Raw genomic sequence first — 26,982 nt, 5'->3', positions numbered from 1 at the left:
CCAGATATATTTACCCTTCCACTTGTGGATTGAGGAGGGCATTGCCTCCAAAATAGCAATGGCCACAAACCTATGGCGAAAATAGTGCTAGCCGCAGTGTGTTCTGTGGGCAGTGAGCCGGAAGCAATGTATGAACAGTGCCAGTGATGGCCAACTATTCAACTTAGTACAATGGAGGAGGAAGCCATACACCCACCTCTAAGAATTAGTACTAGCTGTGTGGGAATGATTCGATAATGGCAGAGGCAACTAACGAAATCACTAATGGGAAATTGAAACCTAGCTTTAAAAGAATCCTCATATATATAAATCTGCCCGTCCCAGGCATCGCAAGGCCTTTCGTTCTCTTTAGGGACCCTAAGGTGGATAGACTCAGGTATCTGGTCCTAAGGAAATGGACTCTATGTTCATCTAACCCCCTAAAGTAGAATCTACCCTGTCCTAATGACGGCCTCTAGAGGCCCTCTCTGGGGCATTTAAAGAGACATTCGAACTAAAAGAATGATTATGTGAAGACATGGTAGAAAGAAAAGAGGAAATTGCTGATTGGTCAAAGTAAAATCAACTCAAAATGCAAGAACTCCAATGGAATTCATCTAGAGGGGGGTGAATAGGTGAAGGTAGTGGAATATAAAAACTTATGCGAAAAAGTTATCAATAAAAGACAATTAAAATTGCAAAGATAACACAACAATTTATAGTGGTTCGGCCAACACTTGCCTACGTCCACTCCTCTCATCCTAGAGAGAATTCCACTAAAACAAATCTTGAGTATGAGCAAGAGAACTCGTACAAATCTTGATTGAGAGCAAGAGGACTCAACATTACTCTTGATTCCGAGCAAGAGGACTCAACCAATCTTGATTCTGAGCAAGAGGACTCAAACTACTCTTGATTCCGAGCAAGAGGACTCAAACAAATATATAAAATAAAAGGTACTAAAGATTAGGATTACCTCAACCTTAGTAGAGTTTGTTACCTTTCAACTTTGAAGCTTAATGCTAAGTGAAGGAGCTTGTGAGAGAGTATGCCTCGAATGAATGCTTGAATTCTCACTTGAGAGTCACTTGTAATGGTGGCTCTTAATTATGTTTAGCAATGGTGTTTAGAGCCTTAAACAAGTGGGTATTTATAGGCTAAGAGGCTTGAATTAATTAGGAATCTAAGTAAAGATCAGATTCCACAAACCATATATAACCCGGTATGCTGGATACCAATCCGGTATGCCGAATCACCTAATTTCCTTATTCAATAAAGGAATAACGGTCAAATTATAATAGCCTTTTATTGATCCGGTATGCTAGATTATGATCCGGTATGCTGGTTCATGATCTGGTATGCTGGATTACAATCCGGCGTGGGCTGGAAGGCTACTACAGGCAATTTTTTGAGATTGCAACACTGATCCGGTATGCCGTTTCATGATCCGGTATGCCGGTTCACCTGATTCGGTATACCTTTTTACCAAATTTCTGCTGAAATTTGTTAAGTCCTTTATTGGACTTACTTGGATGATTCCAATTGGGTTTGGTCACATGGATTGGGTTTAATTTAAACCTCCTAAAGTCCATCTAAATGAATGCATGCATGTGTGTGCATTACATCAATTGTGACTTTAAATTATGATACAACTAGATACAAGAATAAACAAGTTCTTGAGGTCTTGTATCTCAAAGAGTTGCTTGAATAGAAGTCTTGAAAGTAGTCCTTCACTTCACAACATTCTTTGAAATCTTTATCTTGGTGCATCAAACTTTTACATGCTCCCCCTTACTTGATACTCATCTCTTATGAAGTCTCTCTATACAATATAACACAGGTTAATACAATTAACTTCTTTGTTATCATCAAAACCATAATGGGTGATGTGTGGAATTTATCCCAACACGCGAAATGGAGAATTCCCTGAAAACACCACTACAGAAGCTTGAAAGCTGAAGTAGTAGAAAGCTGGTGAACTTTCGGAGAAGATAGTGAAAAGAGATAGAAGGTAAGTTATGTCCTACGTGTTGAAAATATAATAAGCGCGATCGAAGAGGAGCTTCAAAGGAGTTAAGCGCAAGCAATAGTTCAGATTGGAGTGCCTCTTCATTTACTGTGGGTCAGATCCACGTGTCAACATCATGTGCGAAGCTTCCCATCACGCTTCTCACATAAGGAGCGAGAACGTTTTTGAACGTCTCATCATTGAGTGCAACTTCCCAAGAAACATTTTGGAAACTCGATATATATGGCGTCGGGTAGTGAAGTGACGAATACTCCACAATGTAACAAATCGAATGATGAGCGGCACATAGATAACCGAGCAAAAGCTCCCAGTATCATTGCCCAGAACAGGAAAACCATTGCTCTGCAGAGTTAAAGGTAATGCATGTATGCTTAGCCTGGATGAAATAGAAATTTTTTGAAGAACACAACTTGTTGCATAAGCACTGAGCATGCTAGATGTTGTGCTTGGGAGTAAAAACTGTCCTCCCTCAACCACGTGATGTGGGTAATTATCTACTACCAATAGACATGCATCACATAGCATCTCTGAGTGAACACGTAAACAATCAACCACGTGATCAATAATGACTCTCCACAAACAGAAGTAAATCTATCAGATATCAATCAAGATTGACAACCAATCACATTCCTATTATGACTCACGCATATCCTCAGAGTATCGAGGAGAAAAGGAAATATCCCATTGAATCACGGACTCTATCTCTATCAAATTTTTTGCCGTATTAGGGTAACTTGCTCATCAAGGGATCTGCACCATGAACATTATATATACAATAGCCAGTGTGTGAGGTAAGGGACTTAAACTATTCTTCTACTTTCCATTACTTGTTCTACAAGTACTACTGACTTGATCGTCAGAGGGTCCCCCCAAAGACCAAATCCGGGCCCTTACTCTTAGTCTTTCAGGTACCTTGGATCGCTCATGAGGAAAAAGATCGTTTCTGCCGGAAACATCAAAATTTATCCCCTTAAAATAAAAGTGATATACAAATAAGCATAGAATACTTAAAATATTGGAAATGTAAAACTAAAAATCATTTGATCCATTTTCTTTCTTCATTAAAAGATTTAAAAGTGTCAGTTTTTTTTTTCTTACTTATTATTAAATTAAAAGATTTAATAGAGAACCAATTTTTTTTCTTACTTATATTAAAAGATTTAAGAGAGAGAGAGAGAGAGAGAGAGAGAGAGAGAGAGAGGTGATAGTCCCAGTATAGTGGCTTAGGCCTCTATTTTTCATTTTTCACAGAAAAGTGATATTAAGATTCTATTTTATCAAATGAAAAAAAAGATTTTTAAGATTCTAATACAATTCAGGGTCAACAGTCCATAGTCATACCGAAGGGCCATAGAAGATAAGGGAAGCAGCTGCTTGGTGTTACTATTATGACTTGCATAAAATAAAAAAAACAAGAAATGATGAACTGATGATGCAAGTACTTACCGAGTTTTTCTTCCATCCACTGCCCACCGGCCACGGCATGAACCTCTCTTTTTTTGGGTTAAAAGAGAAAAGCCACATCGAGTCATTCAAATGGACTGAAAAAAATACCATCAAGAATAAGAGGAAAAAAATTAGACATGTAAATGGACATTTGAAAATTTGGATTCAATTCTCATCCGTATTTGTTTAGGGGCATCAATTTAAAGACATTCGAAAAAAAAAATTGAATAATCTAGAAAAAAAATTATTCGATCCAAATAGATATCCAACCAATAATAAAAAATTAAATAGTTAAAGATCTTGAGGGTTTTGAAGATTCAAGAAGTTCTAAGGAATGAGGAAATCAGAATCATGAGGTTAGGAGAAATCGAGTGTGAGTGAGTTGTATTTGACAAGGGAAGAAGGTCTGCGTTACACAAGTTAAGAATATAAGAGGATAGTCAAATATCTGAATTTGATTCACATCCGTATCCGTTTACGGATATCTGTATTCAATCATGAAATATCCAAATCCGATCACATCCGATTTATATCCGATCCGTATTCCATCCGTTTATATCTCTAAAAATAATCCACTCCAATTCCGTAAAATTGCAATGCGATGCGATTTTTAGGGTGAAGAGATCGACACTTGACAAGTTCAGACCATTGGATGTCGTGCCTGCTAGGTATTGACCTCTCCACCCCGAACTGCCCCTTTGGGGGAATTGAAGAGGATTTCAATCAATTTAAGGGGTGGGAGTTTTGAATCCGGGGATCCCCACAGAGGGGAAGTGACGAATAAATCAATTTACGTTCATTATTTATATGAAATGTGTCAAGAGTATATTGGTTGCATTATTAATTTGTTACTTTTTTATTCATTCTGTGGCACATGTATCACTTCACCTACATGAAGATTCCACTCCTTCAGGAGATTTGCTATTTCACGGTATAAAATTTGAAAGAATGGTTTCTGTGGAGAGTGTGTACACTGCGCCAGACATAGGGGCAATCCACGCCCATGAAAGATGGAAATGTCCATCCTATTGATGCTTTTGCATGCCCTCTCACTGGCTCTGTGCACAGAGGGGCTTAGCTCCCTACCGTCTCATGGTTCGTAATATTGGAATTAGTCTCGGGATCAATCACCAATCTGGATTGATCACAAGATTGGTTAAGGCCGATACCAATCTAGATCGATCAGGGCTGATACCTATCCGTTATTGATCCGGATTGGCCAAAATCGGTTAAATTGATTTTTTAAAAAATTGGATTTTGCTGTATCGGTTCTCATATCGACCAGTATCAGTCAGAAAATATTAAAAAGTTTATTTATGAAAATTAAAAGTAAATCAAAAAATCAGGTCGTATACTGATCTGATCTGCGCAAATTGACCAATCTGAACCAATTTAATCACGAGATGCGGGTGATCCGATCGAGTTGACTGATCCAAAGAACAATCCACTGATACTGGACTGGCTGATGCCGATCACACCCAAGATTAGGAACCATGCTCCCCCTGAGAAATTCCACCCCCCCCCCCCCCTCCCCCCTCCCTCCTCCCTAATAAAACTTACTCTCAAGATTTTTTTTTTTGTGGGAGGCGGGGGTGGGGGGTGGGGCTGAGAACTCTCAACAAATTCAATCATAAAATGAATCACTTTGGATGAATACATTTAGCAATGGGTGGATGGATGAGAAACTTCCTCAGGATACGCTTTATCTAGCTAGCTACCTTGGAAGAAGCTCCAGAACAAGTGCTTTCTATACATAGAAACATATTACAAGCAAATATGGTGATGAGAAGAGGTTGTTCTCTAGCCTTCCTCTTCATTATTTTGCAAGCTTGTGAAGCTCAGAAAAACTGCAACTCTTCTTCATGCGGGAACATTGTCAACATCACGTACCCTTTTCGCTTGAAAAGCGATCCTGTCGGCTGCGGGGATCCTCAATATCAGCTCTCATGTGATAATAACCGCACCGTCCTATATTTGTATTCAGGGAAGTACTACGTAGAGGCAATTTCTTATAACAACCGAACCTTGAGAGTGATTGATTCCAGTCTCCAGATTCAAAATTGCTCCTCGGTACCTCTTTATTCCTTGACAAGTTATGGTAACTTCACTTATACAGACCCTTTCTTCTATCCTAGGTTTCCGCAGTTTGAAACATATATAGTTTTCCTGAGTTGTGAAAACCCAATCCCAATATTAATCACACCTAATTCTTCTCAATTTGTGAATGCCTTTCCATGCATCAATGGTTCTTCTTCTTCGGGGTCCCAATATTCTTACGTTTTTGTGGGAGATTTAAGTTTTTCAGATGTACCCGACTCCTGTACCATCGACAAAATGGTTCCAATTGGGTTGCAAGCAGTCGGTTATCTCTCTTTCTCAGAGATACACCATGAAATGGCCTTGGGGTTTGAACTCTCTTGGTTTCACATTGATTGCGGAAGCTGTGTGGGTTCTTTTATCGCCTGCACCATCACTTGCGCAGGAATAACTACGTATGCAAACCACCGTATTACTTGTAAGTAAGAATTTCTTATTTAACTGGGTTTTAAACATTTATTTTAATTTCTTAGGTTATGATTACTAAACCTTTGTTCTTCAAATGTTTTTCTGTTTTTGAAATTGAAAGTATTAAGGACAAGCAGACTAACACGATCCTAACATGGCTCCGTTTGATTGTAAGGGAAATTAAAGGAAAGGAACCTAAAACATTTTTAGATTAAAAAGAAAGTACTTAATTTTCTGTGGCAATATAAGTATTTAATTAATTTCTTATCTTTTTTAGTCATGATACTTAATGTTTCATTGACTTAATTTTTCATTTACTTTTCAAATCGAAACTCCAGTGGCTTTTATTACAAATTAAAGCTAAATTTTATAACTAAAATTGGAAATTTGGATTTTGACTAGGGCAGGTCACCCAAGTCGAGTCAAAATTTTGGAAAACCTGATCAAGAGCCGTGTAGACTAGGTTAAGGTAAAAATGGCGAGACTGGGTCATAAATCGCCTAAGTCAAATAAGCCTTTGTATTTTTGCCCAAGTCATGACAAATTCAACGAGTATAATCGTTTTAAAAAAATCATAAAGCCAATTCATTTAGAAATTGAGTTGAGTAAAATAGTAAATCCATATTCTACAACAATAAGAAACCCTAAACTCCTCAACTCCTTTGTCTTGTTCAATGGTATGAATTCAAAATGCAATGATCCGTGATTCTTGATTTTTCAAAATTTTCTGATTTGTTAGTAATTGATACATATTTATTGTATTAAAAAAAAAATAAACAAAACATGACTCAATCATTTTGATGAGTTCAGATTTGCTATCCACATGGGGACGGGTGGAGACAGATCTGAACCCTCCATGGGGGTATGGGATCCGCCTCTACGGTTTGGGACCCATGCCCTATGAATGGGTCAGATCTGTCCCCACCCATGCCCATGTGGGTAGCTGATTCAGATTTCATTTTGATTGGGTTTGACAAGACCAAGTCACCAGATTTTTCTGAAAGACGAGTAGAGTCAAAAAACCTGATTTTCCAATTATATATGAACTAAATATGAAATTATTTGAAGTTAGTGATATAATAATAATTATAAAAGTTTCTTTTATAGTTTGATAAAAAAAATAAAAAAAAAGAAAGGCCAAACATTGGGGAAAGGGGTTTGTACTAATGATAGGCTGTCTTTTAAGAACTGAAATTTGTTTATGAGATATAAAGTCAACAAAGCTTGTTCACTGTATTTCCAAGTTCCAACCAAACGCTCCGCTAAATTCTTCTGTTTTGTGTTAATTTTTCCTGACGATATTTTATTTCACTTCAGTCCCGATCCTCTTTTTGGTGGCCTTCAGTTTACTTTCCCTGGCCACGTCAATTTACAGCGCGAATCAATCAAAACCGAAACCAATAAAATTTAAAACAATTGAAAAAAATAAGCCTTTTTTTTTCGTTGGTAGAAAAAAAAAAAAAAAAAAAACCTTTATGACAATATAAATTGAAAACTGAAACCGTATTGATAGCAACCTAAAAATTATGATCTAGTAAGAACCAGATAAAAATCCGATCCAAATTGGACCGAAACCGACTTTGACTTAATTGTTTAATTTTGATTTGACCTATTATTCTCCCAGGACCGATTAAACCCAACCAAAACCAAACCAAGCCAAGCCGACTGATTCACTCTCTTACCATAAAGACAAGAAATTTTATTATTTCAAAAACTTCTTGATCGATTTATCTATGCATTTTTTTTTTAATGTCAAATAACACATAATAAGTTAGTTTAGCCCATATAAAATGGCTTTTTATTTAACGACATTAATGGGCTTCCCTTCCATTTTGAGTCCAGCCAACTTGCATTCTTAATCCATTTGGGGAATTTTGAGTGAAACACGGTTAAAATGGGAAGTAGTTTTCGATGCGCGTGCGTGGCCTACATCAGCACTCCCATGTGTCTTTCTCTCTCCTCTAAATAAGGGAGTAAAGGTGCCATTTCATATAAGGAGGAAAGAGAGACTCATGGGAATGCTGACGGAGACTCGGACAGAATTCTTTAATTTTCACATTAATTTTTTTTGGGAATTTTAGGCCAAAATAGATTGAAATGATTTATTAAAATGATTTATTAACTTAACATTTTAAACTAAATGTGTTTAAGGGGTTTAGTATTCTGAAATTAAAAAATTTAGTCGAATCAAAATGAAGCATACAACTTGGGGCCAACTTGATCACTCTTAACACCTTCTCAAAGGATGTTTTTCAAAATACTCATTAAGATTCTAATTCTTTTGCTGCGACTCGATTAGTAGGAAAGTTCCTACGTACACTGGAAGAATTTTCCGTTTGCCCACTTTATGAGTAAGAACTTAGGCTAATGTTTGGTTGGCAAGAAAGGATAGAAAAGAAAAGAAAAAATCAAAATTTTTTTTTTTTTTGAATTTTCCCATTAATCTTTGGGTGGCTGATAGATTAGAGAATGCCGCAGTTTAACCAGTTTATGTATTTGAATGGCTAATACATTTTCGTACCTGGATTTTGTAGGCTTTGAGGCATTATATTGGCCCATGTTTGAGATATATTTTCTGTACATTATTTACCGTAAGAACTTGCACTTAATTTTTTTTTTCATTTTCATTTCTCATATAAAGAATATTTTCTTTTTCCCTTTCTTTTCAATGACTCACTTCTTTTCTTTTGTGGTATTTCCAAATTACAGCATTGGGTCGGAAGATTCTAGGTAAAGCATGATATTGTCTGGGTTTTTTTTTTTTTTTTGATGATTTGTGAATCTCTAGCTGCGTATTCATATAGACTGGTGGGGTTTGCAAGGGACGGGGATGGCATAAAGCAGAGGCCAGAGGAACCCATAAAAATTTTGCAGTTGACTTCTACAAAAGTTTCTTGTTTAATGATCATCCTATATTTTCTGCCTAGTCCAACCCCACGCATTCTGTTTAGGGATGGCCTTGGTATTAGTTTTGATTTGCTAATCTGATATTCCACATTCACTACATGACCTCTAAGTGCTATGTTATATTTTTTTGTCCAGAAATCTTCTTGATCGTTAAATTTTCATTGGGATATCTGTGTTTCGCCACATTCTTGATCTATTATATGCTGCGACGACGAAGGCATCTCTCCTTGGATACTAACATTGAAGAGTTCCTACAAGAGCATAACAATCTATTGCTAATTCAGTACTCATATTCAGATATTAAGAAGATGACTAAACATTTCAGTGACAAACTTGGTCAGGGAGGTTTTGGGTCTGTTTATAAAGGAAAGCTTCGCAGTGGCAAACTTGTTGCGATCAAGATGTTAGCAAATTCTAAAGGTAATGGTCAGGACTTTATCAATGAAGTTGCTACCATCGGGAGGATTCATCATGTCAATGTGGTGCGACTTATCGGATTCTGCTTCGAGGGATCAAAAAGGGTTCTAGTGTATGACTTCATGCCAAATGGGTCCTTACACAAGTACATCTTCACTCAAGAACAAAAGGGTACTATTTCTTGAAGTAGTTGGGAAAGGATGTACAAGATCTCCCTAGGAGTGGCTCATGGGATTGAATATCTCCATCAAGGTTGTGATATGCAAATTCTACATTTTGATATCAAGCCTCACAATGTTCTTCTGGATGAAGATTTTATTCCAAAATTTTCGGATTTCGGGCTAGCCAAACTCTATCCAACAAATGAGAATACTGTTCCTCTCACTGCTGCAAGGGGAACAATAGGATACATAGCTCCAGAACTGTTCTACAAAAGCATGGGAGGTGTCTCTTATAAGGCTGATGTTTATAGTTTTGGAATGTTGCTAATGGACATGGCAGGGAGAAGGAAGAATGTGAATCCCTTTGCAAACAGTTCTAGTCAAATTTACTTCCCATCATGGATATACGACAAACTAAATCAAGGAGAAGACATGGAAATGGAAGATGCAACAGAGGATGACAAAAGAATAGCAAGAAAGTTGATCATAGTTGCATTATCTTGCTTACAAATGAAACCTGTTGATCGCCCTTCCATGAGCAAAGTCATTGAAATGTTAGAATCCCCCACGGAGCTTCTACAAATGCCGCCAAAGCCTTTTCTAGCATCACCACTTGAAAGAGTGGAAGAAGGTCATATAATTATAGAGTCATCACCCATATCCCAATCATCAAGTTATTCATTTTCATACAATTCGATGATTCAATCAAATTAAATGTAATCTACTATGAATTAGTTACTTGGTTGCTAATTAAGGAATACTTTGCCTGCTATAATCAAACAGAAAAAGCTATTAGAGCCTCTGTCTGGTTTTAGATGTCTCAGTTTGCAAACCCTATTTTTGGGTTTTTGAAGTCTTGAGATTTGGAAAATCTTTTCTCTGTTTGGTGTCTTGCTTTTGTGATGTCTAATTTATATAGCTTCTTTCTTACATCATCTTTTGCTCTTCAATCCTCTTCCTATGTTTCCTTTGTAACTCTCAATCTTCTCTCCTTGCCTTTCTTGGCGTAGTGCTCTTTGGTTTTTCTAGCAGCTCGCTTGGAGTTCTCTTCCTTAATCATTGCTCCGTCCTTTGGGTCATCTCAAGCCAAGAGCTTCGTCTTCTTGGAGGTCATGGTTGTAAGAGATGTTGTATTTCGAAGAGAGGCGTTTTTCCAGCTAGAGCTCGTAGAGCACATAGCTATTGTTCAAGTGAGCTACCTCATCAAGACATGCATAGTCCCTCTTGATCAGAATCTAGGACGGCGAAATATCCTTTGTCTATGTCTATTCACCCTCATACAGAATGTGTGTTATAATTTAATCTTTGGGGGCAAAACCCCGATCTCAAACCATACAGTAAAATTAGAACACGATGTAATAATTTACAGAGAATAGATTGGGCATACCTTACGTGTTTGTATATTGGTGCTGAATAATCAAGAAAGCCTTCTCCAAATACCTGATAAACATAGCCTTTATCTAAATCTTCCAAAGCACCTTAAACCTCCTTTTACTCTCTCTCTCTCTCTCTCTCTCTCTCTCTCTCTTTTATGGTAAAGTGGAAAAGAATAGAATAAATGCTGTGGGGACCCAAAACATAGTATATATAATATTATCCTGACCCCAAACCCTAAACCTTATTGGGTTAGGCCAGCATATCCCTAAAGGAGAGTGAACCAAACCTTTTTGTGTAACTTGATTTTCATAAATTAATCAACCTCAATAATTAATTAAGCCCATAATTCATACATTCTCCCATTTGGGCTACATTAATTATAAAGATGTTTTTTAATTTGTGTGACCATAGAATCTCATTACATTAATCACTCTTACCTTAATTCAATTGAAAATTCCACTAATATCGAACAACCGCAGAAGATACACCTTAGCATACGGAATACAACTTTTTGTCATTACAAACATAAATGAATTATTAGCATGAACCCTGTGGGATATAAACATGGAAATAGGGACATATCCTGCAGTCAAACAAATGTCATTCCATGCAGGTCCTTAACTTTGATATTAACTTATACTTTGGTGAACCATCTTTAATCTGGGGTTAATATCTAACTATGACTTTACCACCTCTAAACTATGGCAAAACTGCCTACAAACTATGGCAAAACTGCCTACAAACTTCGGCAAAATTGCCTTTATTTGTGGTACATACTGCCTATGAACTGTGGTAAAACTGTCTATAAACTGGGGCAAATACTATCTATAAACTATGACAAATACTGCCTCTAAACTTTAGCATTACCGCTTTGAAACTTTGGTAAATGAAACATTAAATGATCAACAAATAAATCAATGATGGAATACCTTTACATAACATAAATGCATAAATCAAATAAGGAATATAACCAATATCCATTAAACTATACCCATACATACGTGCTAAGGTTCCAAATATAAATAAAACAGTCAATAGAATACAAAGCTTCCACTAACTAAACATATCAAAAGACTCAATTACACCCATGTTGGAAACATGACCTTTGAACGCTCCCACTGGCAAAGCCTTTGTAAGAGGATTCACCAGCATTTTATCAGTCACAATGTATTCCACCATGATTTGCTTTTCATTAACCTTTTTCCTTTCTAAGAGATACTTGATCTCAATGTATTTGGAATTGTTCAATTTGTTGTTGTTCTTCGAAAAGAAAACAACTAAACTATTATCATAGTAAATCATCATAGGCATTGAGATAGAGTCTACTACTCTCAATTCATAAATAAAACATGAATAATCAGGCTAGTTATTGACAAAATTAGTACAACTAGAAAAAAACCGAATAAATATTATAACCGTTGCTACATTCCTATCTTTCGGGTTAAGAATGAACTGGTCCTCTTATTAATCCAAATTTTCCTTAAAAAGAATAAAATTTTTTTGAAAATTCCATCACCTTTGGGCATAAGGAACTCCTACGTTACTGTCCTTTCCAATATGTATGCATATATATTTGTTTTAACTTTGATGACATCACCTTTGGACAAATGTCACCAACTTTGATACGAATGTATAATTATAAAAGAATTGGATGTGCCACTTTAGTGGATTCCACCCAACCCTTTCACGGTTTCCCATAAATATATATTGTGCAGCTAATCATATGCAGAAGCTCTTATTATATAAAATAAACAATCATAATATGATAAAACAATCAAACCCATGATTCTTTTTTTTGGCTAGAAGATCATGTGTATTAAGAGAAAGAAAAGTGGAAAAAGAATGTACAAGCTAGGTCAGTGAGACACCAGCAACACCAACAACAATGCAAGTAAAATGAGGCTACCCCCACCTATGGGCAAGGCCATCAGCAGCGGGAGGATTCATCCACCCACAGACGACAAACTAAACCAAGCAAAATCTCGATTTGTTTTGAGCATCGACCCGCAACTCTTCTTGAATCAGAGGGGCAAACCTTGAAAAAAGGGTAGATGCTCCACTGTGAGCATCCTGTTTTGCTAGAAAATTTGTTATGGGATTTGCCTCCCTACAGCAGTGAGTAATTTTCAAACGAATATCAGCAAGGTAAGGCTACAGAAACCTCCAATTTTGCAAAACAAACCAAGTAATCTTACCATTGTAGACTGCAAACGTCACAGCTATCGAATCCGATTTAATCCAAAGATTTTGGTTTCCTAGAAGCTTTATTTTCAGAATAACTTTGATCAAACTCTGGAATTCCTCTTCATACTTTGATTTTATACCAAGGAAATCACTAAAACAGGATATAATTCTTGACTCGTGGTCGCGAATCACACCACCAGCCCCGACTCTTCCCGAGTTACCAAGCGAACACCCATCCAGATTGACTTTAAACCATGGAAAGGAGGGAGCATACCAGAATATTTCCAGCATTCTTTACACCCTATAGGTGCGAATAGGGACACCTAGTCTTCTTGAAGCTAAGAAATCTTCTTGGAGAGACAACAATCATTCTGAATTCTAATACATCTGCAATTTCTAATGACAAGTTCTCACTTCTCAAATTAAAAACTGTTTGATTCATCATATTAAGCTATAGCACAAAAATTATGGAAAACCAGATGCAATGGCAAAATTTTCAGCACTAGCAGTTATTGATGCAAACCCGATAGTGTAAGCACGCCAAGATCGTATATGGAAGAGAATAGGTAGGTTGTAGAGTTGGATTACCACCAGTCTACCAGCCGTAGGAGTCCCACCTAGGCCAATTCGCAGGAGTCCCACCTAGGTTGCTGAGTCTCACAACTCTTGTTTCTCACAAGGGTTCTCACAAGAGGATTTTTGTTTTCAAAATTCTGGGTTGCCTTTTAGAGCAGCCAGTACTTGCATTATATAGAGACGGAAATCTTGAACACAACAAAATAACATTAAAGAGACCCTTAGAATTCTAAAGCCTCTTTGGAATTTCCCATACATAGATAACAAATCCTAGACATAGAAAACTAAACCCAAAACATTAAACCCAACCCCAATACATAGGAAACATAAACCAAGAAAATTAACTAACTCTAAGAATTTTAAAAGACACTAAGAAAATTAAGTAACTCTTGGAATTCTAAACGACACTAAGAATACCAAAAGTCTTCTCCAACAGTTGTTCAAAATAATGGACCCAAGTGGACCCAAAAGGAACTATATAAAATAAACTCAGCAGGGCCAGGTTGGGACAAAAAGGACCTGCCTGCGGCTTGGGCTGGTGTTGGACTTTGGACCAACATTTGGCCGAAATTCTTGAAAAGAACCTTGTGAGCCAATTTCTCCCTACATCAATGCTTCTCTTCTTAGAAAGACCCCGAGTTTTGGTCAAGGAAGGGATCAACTCAGTGTAATGGAGATCAGACTATAATCCAAAACAATAGTCTGACAGCTCTCTGATTTTCATGCAATTGTGGTTCACGTTTTTCAAAAAACTTGGGCAGAAAGATAAAGTCACTATTTCCCACTTCTGGTTTAATTTCAGTTATAAAGAGAGTAACGAGATATTCTTCAGAAACTATTTCACTACTCTTTATCTCAATAGTGGAAAAAGTATCTATAGAAATCTTTGGACCGACATCAGCAATCTTTGCTTCAATGGAAGTGTTGAACTTATCGAATGCGTTGTCATCTATTGTTTCAGCTTTCTCTTCTTGAATTTCTTCTGTTTTGTGCGCTTAAATATCTTCGACATTGGTTGTCTCAGTAGAATCTTCGATCTAATCAACTGTCGTTGACGGTGCTTTAATCACTGTTGCTTTCTTGTGTTGATCCAGTCAGTTCTTCCTGTGATTGCACGGTTGGTGTGTTCATTACTAGCTTTAATCCTCTCAAACTTTTGTCTTTTGTTGATGCAAGGGTCTTAGGATACAAATATTGTCAATCGGATCAATCTTACTCTTTCGTTTTTTAGCCATTCACGACCAACTCTGATAATTCTCTTTGACCTTGGAAACATTCGACATTAAGCGTTGTCATAGTATGTGGTCATTTCAAATTCAACGATTACTTGATTGGTAGGCTCGATGACTATCTCGCCTGTCTGAGACAACAAATCCATAATGGATTGTGAAATGGTGTTGGCACACCATTGTTCACCGACAACCAACAAGGCTGTTCTTCCATTAGGTAGTCGAGCTCTTGCCTTGAATATAAAGGGATTTGAACCAAGTTATTCTCTTGTCCATCCATGCTCTGATACCAAAAATGATGCAAACCTGATAGGGTAAGCACGCCAAGATCGTATCTGGAAGAGAGTCCCACCAGTCTACCAGACGTAAGAGTCCCACCTAGCCAATCCGCACAAGTCCCACCTAGGTTGCTGAGTTTTACAAATCTTGTTTCTCACAAGAGGATTTTTGTTTTCAAAATTATGGGTTGCCTTTGAGAGCAGCTAGTACTTGCATTATATAGAGATAAAAATCTTGAACACAACAAAATAACATTAAAGAGACCCTTAGAATTCCAAAACCCCTTTGAAATTCCCCATGCAGGGATAACAAACCCTAGACATAGATAACTAAACCTAAAACATTGAATCCCACCCCCGATACATAGGAAACATAAACCAAGAAAATTAACTAACTTTTGGAATTCTAAAAGAAACTACGAAAATTAACTAACTATAGGAATTCTAAAAGACACTAAGAATACCAAAAGTCTTCTCTAGAAACTGTTCAAAAATAATAGACCCAAGTGGACCCTAAAAGAACTATATAAAACAAACTCAGCATAGCCAAGTTGGGACAACAAGGATCTGCCTGCGGCTTGGGTTGGTGCTAGCCTTTGGCCTAGCATTTGGCCCAGATTCTAGAAAAGAACCTTGTGAGCCAATTTCTTGCTGCATCAATTGCAATTTGATGTAGACAAGAAAGAGTCTACTGCCAAGATCGATTCTGATCAGTTTGAGGTTAGGGAAATAAGGCTATTGATGGGGGGTCTTATGGGTAAAAAAGGTTTGCAATTGAAAGAAGGATTCAAGAACAAATTATATGATAGATGGATGAACTTACTTGATGATTTGGTTGCTATGATTGATAGTCTAAATTTGAAATCGTAAAAGGATAGATAGTATAGAAAACTAGAGTCTCACTAGTGTCCCACCATAGGAGTCTCACCTAGGCCACGCTTTAGGAGTCCCACCCAAGCAAGCTTGATAAACTCACAAGCACTCTTTAAAGAGAAGAAGATAAATCTATTTTTTTTTTTCTTTAATTCTGGCTGCAAAAATAGCCTCTAAGATTTTTACTTATAGGGGAGGAAAAGCTTCCAAAAACCCCTTAGATACATGTATGGTAATTAATGAACTATTAGTATTCCAAACTTAATGGAGTACCCATTACATAGAATACATTCCCCATACATCTAGGAACAATAACAAGAACCTAGGAACTAGAAACAATAAAATAATAAATAATTCTAGAAAATTGAAAAGACTTCTAGGAAGATGAGAAGTCATAGACTTCTTGTTTATTTGTGGACCCAACTTGGCAGTCCCAAGAGTCCACGATTGGACTGGTTGGGTCCAAAATAAAACTTAATTTTTGCTGGGCCCGATTGGGAGCCTGGGCTGGAACTTCTTGCTAGGTTTGGGCCTTAAACTGCAGCTGGGTTGTGGGCTTGGACTAGGCCTTTTTTGATGGGCCGATTGCTAGATCTAAAGGAGGCTCTGCATCAACTCTCGTCCTCTTCAAATCATTCGTCTCCAACGAAAGTAGATGAGGCAAGTAACTGGTATAGAGATCTGGTCGAGGCACTTGAAGGCATCCGCATGGATCCAATTGAGATTCGTCTTGGGACGACCTTTCCACCAGACCAAAAATTTGTAGTAGTGGTTGTCGCTTCGAGTCTTCACAGAATTGTACCCAACAACATCTTTAATCTGTCCGCGATTTGTGAGTTTTGTCCGCTTGAGAGATGAGAAAGCTTCAGTTGTGGCGGACTGTTGTTTGGTAGGAAGAAGCTGAAGAAAACCAACTTGGTTGTCCACTTGAGGCTTGCATTCTCCACACACCCATGCATTTTTTGGGTGTGTTTTTCAGACAATAACTATGTTCTGCATCATGGCTGCACTTACTACAGAACACGAGATGTTCTTTCCGTCCTTCATTACCACAGGTGTCACAAATACAGATTGAGACTTTGTTGGATGGTTCCTCACTGTCAACCTGCAACTCAATTGCGAGGGAGATTGCATCAGCAGCAGAAAGTTATTTGTGTTCGTCCAATATTGGAAGACCACCATTAATCTCAATTTCAGATGGATCTTCTCTAATATGGACCTCTTTGGTCGAATCTTCAATCGCTACATTATCACTAGGGGTGCCCTGCTGCGGTGGTGCAAAAGATAATGGCATCACATTGAGTAGTATGCCTTGGTTTTGCTCCAAACGAACCAATCTAGTTTCCAAATGGTCCATCGATTCAAGAACGTTGTTCAGCTGCTGCTGGAGTTGCCGTTGTTCGATGGAAAATATTCGAGCTGACATGGTTTTCATGGAATCAAGCACTTGTTTCATAGTAGCCAAAATTTCCTCAAGGGTTTGGGAGTTTTTTCCTTCACCAACCATAGCTCTAATACCAAAATGATGCAAACCCGATAGGGTAAGCACGCCAAGAATGTATCTAGAAGAGAAAAGGTAGGTATGAAAATAGATAGCTAGGTTGTGGAGCTGGAGTCCCACCTGGATTGCTGAGTCTCACAGCTATTGTTTCTCACAAGGGTTCTCACAAGAGGATTTTTGTTTTCAAAATTCTGGGTTGCCTTTGAGACCAGCCAGTACTCGCATTATATAGAGATGAAAATCTTGAATACAACAAGATAACATTAAAGAGACCCTTAGAATTCCAAAACCCCTTTAGAATTTCCCATACATAGATAACAAATCCTACACATAGAAAATTAAACCCAAAACATTGAACCCCACCCCAAATACATAGGAAACATAAACCAAAAAAATTAACTAAACTCTTGGAATTGTAAAAGACACTAAGAATACCAAAAGTCTTCTCCAACAACTGTTCAAAAATAATGGACCCAAGTGGACCCAAAAAAAACTATATAAAATAAACTCAACAGGGCCAGGTTGGGACAGCAAGGACCTGCCTGTGGTTTGGGCTGGTCCTGGCCTTTGGCCCAGATTCTAGAAAGAACCTCGTGAGCCAATTTCTCCCTGCATCAATTATATTGTGAAATCTCAAATACAGAAATTTTTTCTTGTCTCACTCAGATCTAGTACTTCTGAAAATAACATTGATAACAAGATTTCCATGGCATTTACAAATTTTCTAAAACCCCATAATATCCTTATGTGATTTTATTCCAATTTTGCCCTCTTCAACCCCAAAACCCTTTTTGTGTCTTCTTCCCCCAAATACCCCTCAGCTCCCAGGTTTCCATTAAGAAATTAAAACCTTCTGAAGAAGGTTTGATTTTGATTGTTTTTTTCTTGAAAGACCAAAGCAGTAAGTGGGTCGATTGGATTTATTAGTTTTTATTTGTTAATATTATCTGCAGACTTGGGCCTTTTAATCATCGGACAGATATGACCGTTAAGAAACAACTAATCAGCAAAGATCATGGAAAGACCCTTTGATCTAATCAATTTGAAGTTTATAAACATTAATGGTTGTGAGATGCAATTGGAGTGAGAGGTGAGAGGCCCAACGAAAGAGCAAGAGACTTAACGCATCCTATCTTCTTCCATCTTTGCTTTGTTTTCAATCAATTTCTTAATGAGATTTGTTGCCGTGTAATTCTGTCCGAGCTGAGGTGGAGGACTGGTGAGACAAAAGGAGGATGTTTGGATCAACCGGGGATTAATCCAAAGTAGCTCCAAAGATTAAGTTAGAACCAGGCAACTATCAATATGAGAGGCGAACGGTAAAAGTAATAAAATGTGTGTATTTACCACTGTTAACACAGTTCCTTATATAGTCTGGGTCGGCTTGTATCTGGCTGGGTAGATAGTCGGGTGTCATAGCCAACTTGGATAAGGTCGGTCATGCTAAGTTGTCTTAAGAAGGGATTGGAAGATGTAATATCATGGACACATTAATGAAGGGTGGCCCACATGGTCGTGTATTGTCAGAGGAGCCATACGGATATGTTGACACCTGTATAAGTGTATTTTCATATGTATTAGATGCCCCCCACTCCCTAGACTTATTAAATAAGGATAAGGGAGTATGGCGTAGAAAAATGTGAGAAAAGACAGAGGGGAGGATAGATTTTTAAGGAAAAAATAAAGGAATTTTGTTAAGCTATTGATTGTGTAAATGGGATAAGGTAACAGAGCATTCGAATGCTCGGCAGGTAATGCTCGACTTCGATATTGTGGCACTACCGAGCAAAATGTGCCGAGCATTTGGGTGCCCGGTAGGTAATGCTCAGCTTCGATCCCATAGCATTAAGGAACAAAGTACACCGAGCATTTAGGTGCCTGACAGGTAGTGCTCGACTTCGATGCCATAGCATTAAGGAATAAAATGCCCCAAGCATTTGGGTGCCCGACAGGTAATGCTCAGCTTCGATGCCGTAGCATTAAGGACCAAAATGCACCAAGCATTTGGGTGCCCGACAGGTAATGCTTGGCTTCAATGTCGTAGCATTAAGGAGCAAAATTCACCGAGCATCTGAGTGCCCGACAGGTAATGCTCGGCTTCGATGCCGTAGCATTAAGGAACAAAATGCGCCAAGCATTTGGGTGCCTGGCAGGTAATGCTCAGCTTCGATGTTGTAGCATTAACAAACAAAATTCGTCAACCATCTGGGTGCCCGACAGGTAATGCTTGGCTTCGATGTCGTAGCATTAAGGAACAAAATTCGCTGAGCATTTGGGTGCCTGGAAAGTAATGCTCGGCTTCGATGCCGTAGCATTAAGGAACAAAATTCGTCGAGCATCTGGGTGCCCGGCAAGTAATTCTCGGCTTCGACGCCGTAGCATTACCGAGCAAAATCTGTCAAGCATTTAGGTGCCCAGTAGGTAATGCCCGACTTCAATGCCGCAGTATTATCGAGCATTTAGGTGCCCGGCAGGTAATGCTCAGCTTTGATGCCTCAGCATTATTGAGCGAAATGTGATGAGCATTTAGGTGCCCGGCAAGTAATGCTCGGCTTCGATGCCTTAACATTACCGAGAAAAATGTGTCGAGCATTTAGATGCCCCGCAGGTAATGCTTAGCTTCGATGCTGCAACATTACCGAGTGAAATGTGCCAAGCATTTAGGTGCCCGGCAGGTAATTCTTGGCTTTGATGCGGCATCATTATCGAGCAAAATGTACCGAGCATTTAGGTGCTCGACAGGTAATGCTCGGCTTCGATGCTGCAGTATTACCGAGTGAAATGTGCCGAGCATTTAGGTGCCTGGTAGGTAATGCTCGGCTTCGATGTCGTAGCCTTACCGAGCGAAATGTGCCGAGCATTTAGGTGCTCAGAAGGTAATGCTCGGCTTCGATGCAGCAGCCTTACCGAGCGAAATGTGTCGAGCATTTAGGTGCCTGGCAGGTAATGCTCGGCTTCGATGCCGCAACATTACCAAGTGAAATGTCCCGAGCATGTAGGTGCCCGACAGGTAATGCTCAGCTTCGATGCCATAGCAGTACCAAGCAAAATATGTTGAATATCAACTTATTAATAGTGTGGGGGATTAGAGATCAACGACATGATTCATTTCTGACAATGATGCCGACGTGTCGATTATATCGTTGCGATTCGAAATTTCAAAATTTTGAATTTTGAATTTGATAATGAAGTGATGGTTGGGGCATTGGGAAAGGTTAAAATGTGATCCATGGGGAAGAGTGATCGTTCATTAAATGCCCCAAAAGCCTATAAAGGAGAAGGGGGTTGGGTTGGAGAGTTTCATTTGCTATCAGCAGACTTCAGGAGAATGCCCAGAGAGAAAGTGGTGTGGAGTGATTGGTTGCTTGAAGAGTAATTCCATTAGGAGAGGACTCATAGTTAACTAGTAAGTGTCCAACTTGATCTTATTTTAACTTTGTAGAGTCCTTGATTTCTATTCTAAAAATATGTCTGGTAAGCTAACCATAGTGGCTATAGCAACATCCTTGGAAAAATCCTTAGAAGAAACTGCAAGTGAGTCACTCACACGATCAGGGAACAAGGATGTTGGTTTATAATCCGAGGAAGTAGACATGGGTCCTGATTATTATGAGGATCTTGCTGATATGGCTACTAGGGTGGACATACCGCCCCAAGTTGATGCATTGAAAGAAAGACCGATCTTAAGAGCGTTTGATCTAGAGCGGATTAGAGTGGTTTATGGTGTCCTTGACACGTACCAGCTTAGATTATCCTTATATGGAGAGCGGGAGTACTTCAGGATAGAAGGTGAAGCATGCTTTTATGAGAATCATTTCACAAGTAGTTTTCGGTTGCCCGCTTACGAGCTATATCCAAAGATATTTGAGCATTATGGTGTAGTGCCCCCGCAACTGGCGCCCAATTCATTTAGGACTATGGGGGTGTTTGTGGCTTATGTGAAGCATTTAAAGGGGAATCCCACAATAGAATTGTTCAACAATTATTTTCTACTCGCACATGTCCCTCAGGGGGATGGGTGGTTTTATTTCTGAGCAAGGAAAGGTATCAAAGTAGTAGATAGGCATGTGTCAAAGTTCCCAGACTGAAAAAATAAGGTTTTCTTTGTGAAGTCCAGCATGGGGTTCCCCTTTAATACAAGATGGTCGGAGACCGTGCCAAAAGTTGTTAATAAATTACTAGAACTGAGTATTGAGGATCCGGTAATTCATGAGAAGTTGATGAGGCAAGAAAGTGCACAAGTACGTTGCAGCCGACTGGAGGTGGAGACGTTTCTTGTTCATTAAGGTCTAAGCTCTGGTGAGCCGATCTAATGATATTTTAGAATCATAACACATATAATTAGGATTTTTTAGTGTATAATACTAATCCTTAGTATAATGATGCTGTAGTGGCCATTGATGCAGAGGAATTTAACCGAAGAATTACCGAGAAGAAGGAAGAGGCCAAGAAGAGAAAAGAAGCGAAGAGGCTCGAGAAACAGAAAAGGAAGAAAGGAGAAGGCGAGATGAGCAAAGGAAAGAGAAGGAGGAAAGAAGGACGAAAAAGTCCTCCCCCAGCAATGGTGACAACCTAGGAGGGCGTCAGGGGATCTCAAGTGATCCCCGAGCATGATGTACCTCCTCGTGACTCAGCCACTAGGATCCGGGAGCATACCCCTCGACACAATAGGGGGATATAGCTTATATACCTCTGTGGAATTTGAGGATAAATGACAGTAATTTGGTTGGTCTGAATGCGGCAAAGGAGTATCTATATGGGAGGAGGCTGCCAATGGACCAAAGGAAGATGGAGGAGATATCAAACACACACCTGGCCGCTTCGACTTATGTTGTGGTTTCTGGGGTAAGTGAGTAGGCAAAAATGGATATGTAAGTATCAATATTATACAAAAACCCATCTGATGAATGTTTGCTGTGTTTGTAGGCGTTTTTGCATGCCACTGAATTGGTGGTGTGATGGAGAAGGGAACACAGTTGTTGAGTCAGGCGAACAGTGACCTGGAAGTATCGAAGAAGGGGAATAACACGTTGAAGGAGAAAATAAAGAGCCTGGAGAAGGAAATAGAGGGGTAGAGAAAGAGAGCCGATAAAGCATATGAAGAGAAATGGGAAGTGGAGAGGGAGAGGAATGGATTGAGGAGCTCATTGGATGATGCGAAGAAGAGAATCATCGTAGAGTTCAAAGTGTCAGAGGAGTTCATGGAAATGATGATTGACGAGGGAATACCAAACTTCATTGTCGGGACCCACGACGTGTGGTATTGGATGATAAAGCAATATCCAGACGAGGCAGTCAAGTTTGACTGGGGAAAGTACGCACATAAGTTTGAGGTAACGTTGTCATCAACTGAAGAGGAAGAAGAAGAATATGGAGAGGCAGAGCCAATCATGGAGGAGATAGATGGCGAGATGTGTTGTCAGGTGCCACCTACCCCGAGAGAGAATGCTGATTATCCTGCTTGTTTTTTTTTTATTTTTTATTATTATTTTGTAAGGAACTTTTGTTAAGTACATGGTGAGGGGTCCTTTGTTTATGATTGTCTTATGGACTATTAATAGAAAAGTGTCCTTTACCTATGAAGAGATTTGTTGTGATACATAATTGACACCGTAGAATGTGACCCTTGGCAAGTAACGCTTAGCCTGAACGTTGTAGCGTACTTCGTGATAGAGGATTATAATCATCGATAGGTAATGCTCGGCTTAAACACCTCAGCGTACTTCATGACCGAGGATTATAATCCTCAACAGGTAATGCTCCGCTTAAACGTCGCAGCGTACTCCATGACCGAGGATTATAGTCCTCGACAGGTAATGCTCGGCTTAAACGCCGTAGCATACTCCGTGACCGAAGATTATAGTCCTCGGTTGGTAATGCTCGGTTTAAACGACGCAGCATACTTCGTGACCAAGGATTATAATCCTCGGTTATAATCCTCGGCAGGTAATGTTTAGCTTAAATGTCGTAGTGTACTTCATGACTGAGGATTATATAGTCCAAGGTAGGTAATGCTCGGCTTAAACGCCGTAGCATACTCTGTGACTGAGGATTATAGTCCTCGGCAGGTAATGCTTGGCTTAAACGCCGTAGAGTTATCATTTTTAAGGAAAGAATATGTGCCGAACAGAGCATCTTAGATAACACACGAAAGGGTTTGTGGCCCTTGTGACAAAATTACAAAAAGTACTTAAGAAAAGTTAAATTTGCAAAAAAAGAGCTGAAATATACAAGCATTACTGATAGGATCGTTGAAGATTCTCCGAGTTCCAAGTTTGCAATATTTTCGTGCCCCCCAATGTAGCTAGAATGTATGTGCTGGGAAGATCATTTTGAGGACTTTGTAAGGGCCTACACAAATTGGCTGACAATTTACCCTAGTGACGAGGATCAGAAACTTTGGTCTTGCGGAGAACAAAATCATCAGGGAGATAAAGCCGTTCCCTGACACTGGAATTGTAATATTTAGCCGTGCAACGATGATATGAAAGAATACTGACGAGCACATTTATGTGTGAAATCTTAGGGCATAAAGCATACATTTTACCACATTGGACAGAGTTACTTCGGTGCTTTCTTGTGCCTTTTAGGTTTTAGGTGAATTCTTATGTAAATGAAGCAAAAGATGCTAAGAATAGCTGGAAGCGCCCACGAGTGAAAATCAAGTTTGGATTGAGAACTGAAAAAATCAAGCCAATTAGTCAAATTTGAATGTGATTATAGTGGGCCCCTTAGCATACTTTTGAGGTTTTAATAGTATGGATGTGTACCCCGTCGAGTCAGCTTCGTAACGGTTCAAACGGCACTTGATTCCGAGTTGAAACGGAGAAGTTATGGCCGTTTCCGTAACGACGTGCGAAAATGGTCTATAGGGGTTTGTTTATAATTATCGATAGGTCGGGGAGAAAGTAAAGCGGAAGTTCGGATTCCAGGGGCTTTAACGCGATTCTCAAAAGTTTTTCTATTAGCCTAGAGATTCCATTTGGAAGGCTCTGGACAGTCCAACTTCAACTTGAGATATCTTGGGCTCCCGAACTCCAAATTGGACAAAATTTGGGTCTATTTTGGGTAATTTTTTGCAAAGAACACAATGGTAAGATCTATATAGGCACCCCATGCTCCACATTTTTTGAAGGACAGATTTAGCATTTCATTAATTATGAGTGGAATCCTAGTCATTACTCTCTCTCTCCTCCAACTTTCCAAGGGCACTTCTGAAATTCTACTTGGGATAGATTTATTTTGAAAGATATTTTTTCATCTATGGAAGGTTGAAAAATCAAAGATGCTTTGATTTTATTGCTTGGAGAAAATATCTACAAAGAAAAGCAAACACTCGTTAGAATTGAAAGTTTACATTTCTAGAAATAGAAGGTCTATGTAAACAATCTTCTCTTCTTCTTCTTTCTATTCCTTTTTTTTTTTTTTCATAGGATTCAAGGCATTGTAAAAGAGGAAGGAGAAGAGAATATTCTCTTTTCTTAGGGAATATTTCTCCTACCACTTCCCTCTTCTCTCTTCTCCCTTCCCCCTATAAATACCCCTTACCCTTTGGGTTGTAACAAGTGAGTGCTAGTTCAGTTTTTAAGTTAGTTTTAGTTTAGTTTTAATTCAGTTTTTAGTTAAATGTCGAGTGAAATTTCTTCTCTTCTTTTCCTTCTAAATTGTGATTTTTAGCTTTTTAGTTTTTAGTTTGATTTCATAAGATTAGTTTTTTCAAGTTCTTAGTTTTGATTTCATAAGTCTAGTTTAATGGTTGTAATAGATTTAGTTTAAAGCTTCCTAGTCTAAGTTCCTATGTTGATGATAAGACTTTGGAGATTTAGAAGAGGAAGCCATGGTAAGTTTATTCCAGCACATCAAGGTATCTCATTCTCTAAACCCTTAATCTCATTCTCCCTCTCCTCTATCTCTCTCTATCTTCTTCTTCTTCTCTCTCTATTTCTTTTATTTTTTTATGGTTGTGGTTTGTGGATGCACTTTTATTCCCTTATTTCTTTTTATGTGGTTATTATGTGTGGCTGTAATTTTATTCCTTTCACTTCGTTTTAGTTTGATAGGCTAGATGCTCATGTGTTAGGACACCAATTTAATCGCTTAATTTGGTTAGATGCTTATGAGTTAGGATGCATTAATTTTTATTAGTTTAATTAGTTGAATTTAACATTTTAATTTGGTTCACTTTGCATTACTTTTAAGTTAGTGAAATAGAGTGGCGTATATCTCCTCATGTTCGACCCGTAGCTACGATTGACCCGTACGCTTGCGGTTATTATTTCTTGCAAACAAATAAAGGCTTAGGATTGGTCTCGGATCTCGTCGAGGAGATCAAGGTTTGCACGGAGGCCATCTCCGTGGGTGTTGCCCGTGGCTTGTGCCCTTGTGCTCGTGTGATTTGAGCAGAATTTTTTCTGCAATTTTTTTTCCTCCTAGTTTTAATTATAAAAAAAAAAAAAAAAAAAGAGTTTTACAAAATAGAATTTTTATTTATTTTGTTTTTGGAGGATGAAGATGGGTGAAGAGATTCTTCTCTCCACCCACTTGGAATTAAAATGGGATTTTAATTGGCAATGGGTTTGGATATATGTTATCACATGTGATCTGGTGGTTCAATAATTGAAGAAATCCAGTGTTATGCTTGCTTACTTTAATGATGCACATGCATGATGTTATATTATGATGTGATTATGGGATTGGCTATCTAATTAAATGAATAGTAATTTGATGTATGTGATGCATTGGGATTATGAGTGGATGTGATGCTTCTCTCTCTTTCTCTCTCTCCCCTTTTCTTTTTTATAAACAAATGTACTCCACCCCATGGGCAGCCCAAAATGGTCGGTTGGTTTCTCCATGCGAGGTTTCTTTATTATGGAAAGGAAAGTGTATAGAATATTTTTCTTAGGTTTCCATTATAATTTTAGAGGAGTTAGGACTCCCAAGGCATGTTGATGATGATCCACATGTAGCGCTCAAAGCTTATGGAGATGCAAGTCACCAACTTTGAAGACATGATCGGGTGGAGGAGATGATCGAGGCGTGACATCCATGGCATGATTGATGTACCCATAATTAAAAGAAAGTTATTAGTTTTAGTTTTATTGGGAGGGTTCTTTAATTGCTTCTAATAAAAATGTCGTCATACCATAATCACTATTAATTAAAGTTAATTAATTATGTTATTTGATTCCATCTATGATATGTATGTGAGAGTTGCTTTATCCCTCTTTGATTATAATACATGTATGATATGGAGTAGTCTAAGTTAGTAGACATATCCATAGCCTCCTATTGAAGGTAAATGTAGAGATTGTGTGATATGACCCCGCATACGCCGACAGGACATTAGCAGGCCAGTTATCACATGATTATCTATATTTACCTCTATCTAGATACGTTCGGATATGGATAGTGAGAGGGCACTGCGATAGTGGGCCATCTTTCATGATTCCATGATTCTAACTAATGCAATAGGTAAATGCATGACTTGGGTGTATGTCAGCCGATAAGATCTGGGCAT

At 38.5% G+C, this 26,982-nt stretch overlaps 1 protein-coding gene across 1 annotated transcript; it reads left to right on the top strand.

Moving 5' to 3' along the window:
* The first annotated feature begins 9,014 nt into the window (after positions 1–9,014).
* Positions 9,015–10,232, top strand: LOC122645436 (rust resistance kinase Lr10-like). The gene has a single exon (XM_043838737.1). The coding sequence runs from the start codon at positions 9,484–9,486 to the stop codon at positions 10,156–10,158; it is 675 nt and encodes a 224-aa protein (XP_043694672.1). The 5' UTR covers positions 9,015–9,483; the 3' UTR covers positions 10,159–10,232.
* Positions 10,233–26,982: the final 16,750 nt, after the last annotated feature.

Source organism: Telopea speciosissima, chromosome 11 (assembly GCF_018873765.1).
Source record: "Telopea speciosissima isolate NSW1024214 ecotype Mountain lineage chromosome 11, Tspe_v1, whole genome shotgun sequence".
NCBI lineage: Eukaryota > Viridiplantae > Streptophyta > Magnoliopsida > Proteales > Proteaceae > Telopea > Telopea speciosissima.
Note: the sequence above shows the minus strand (reverse complement) of the source record. Positions and strands in the feature narration are given on the sequence as shown.

Coding starts and splice junctions, on each gene's coding strand:
- LOC122645436 (XM_043838737.1), top strand. CDS start 9,484: ATGTACAAGATCTCCCTAGGAGTGGCTCATGGGATTGAATATCTCCAT.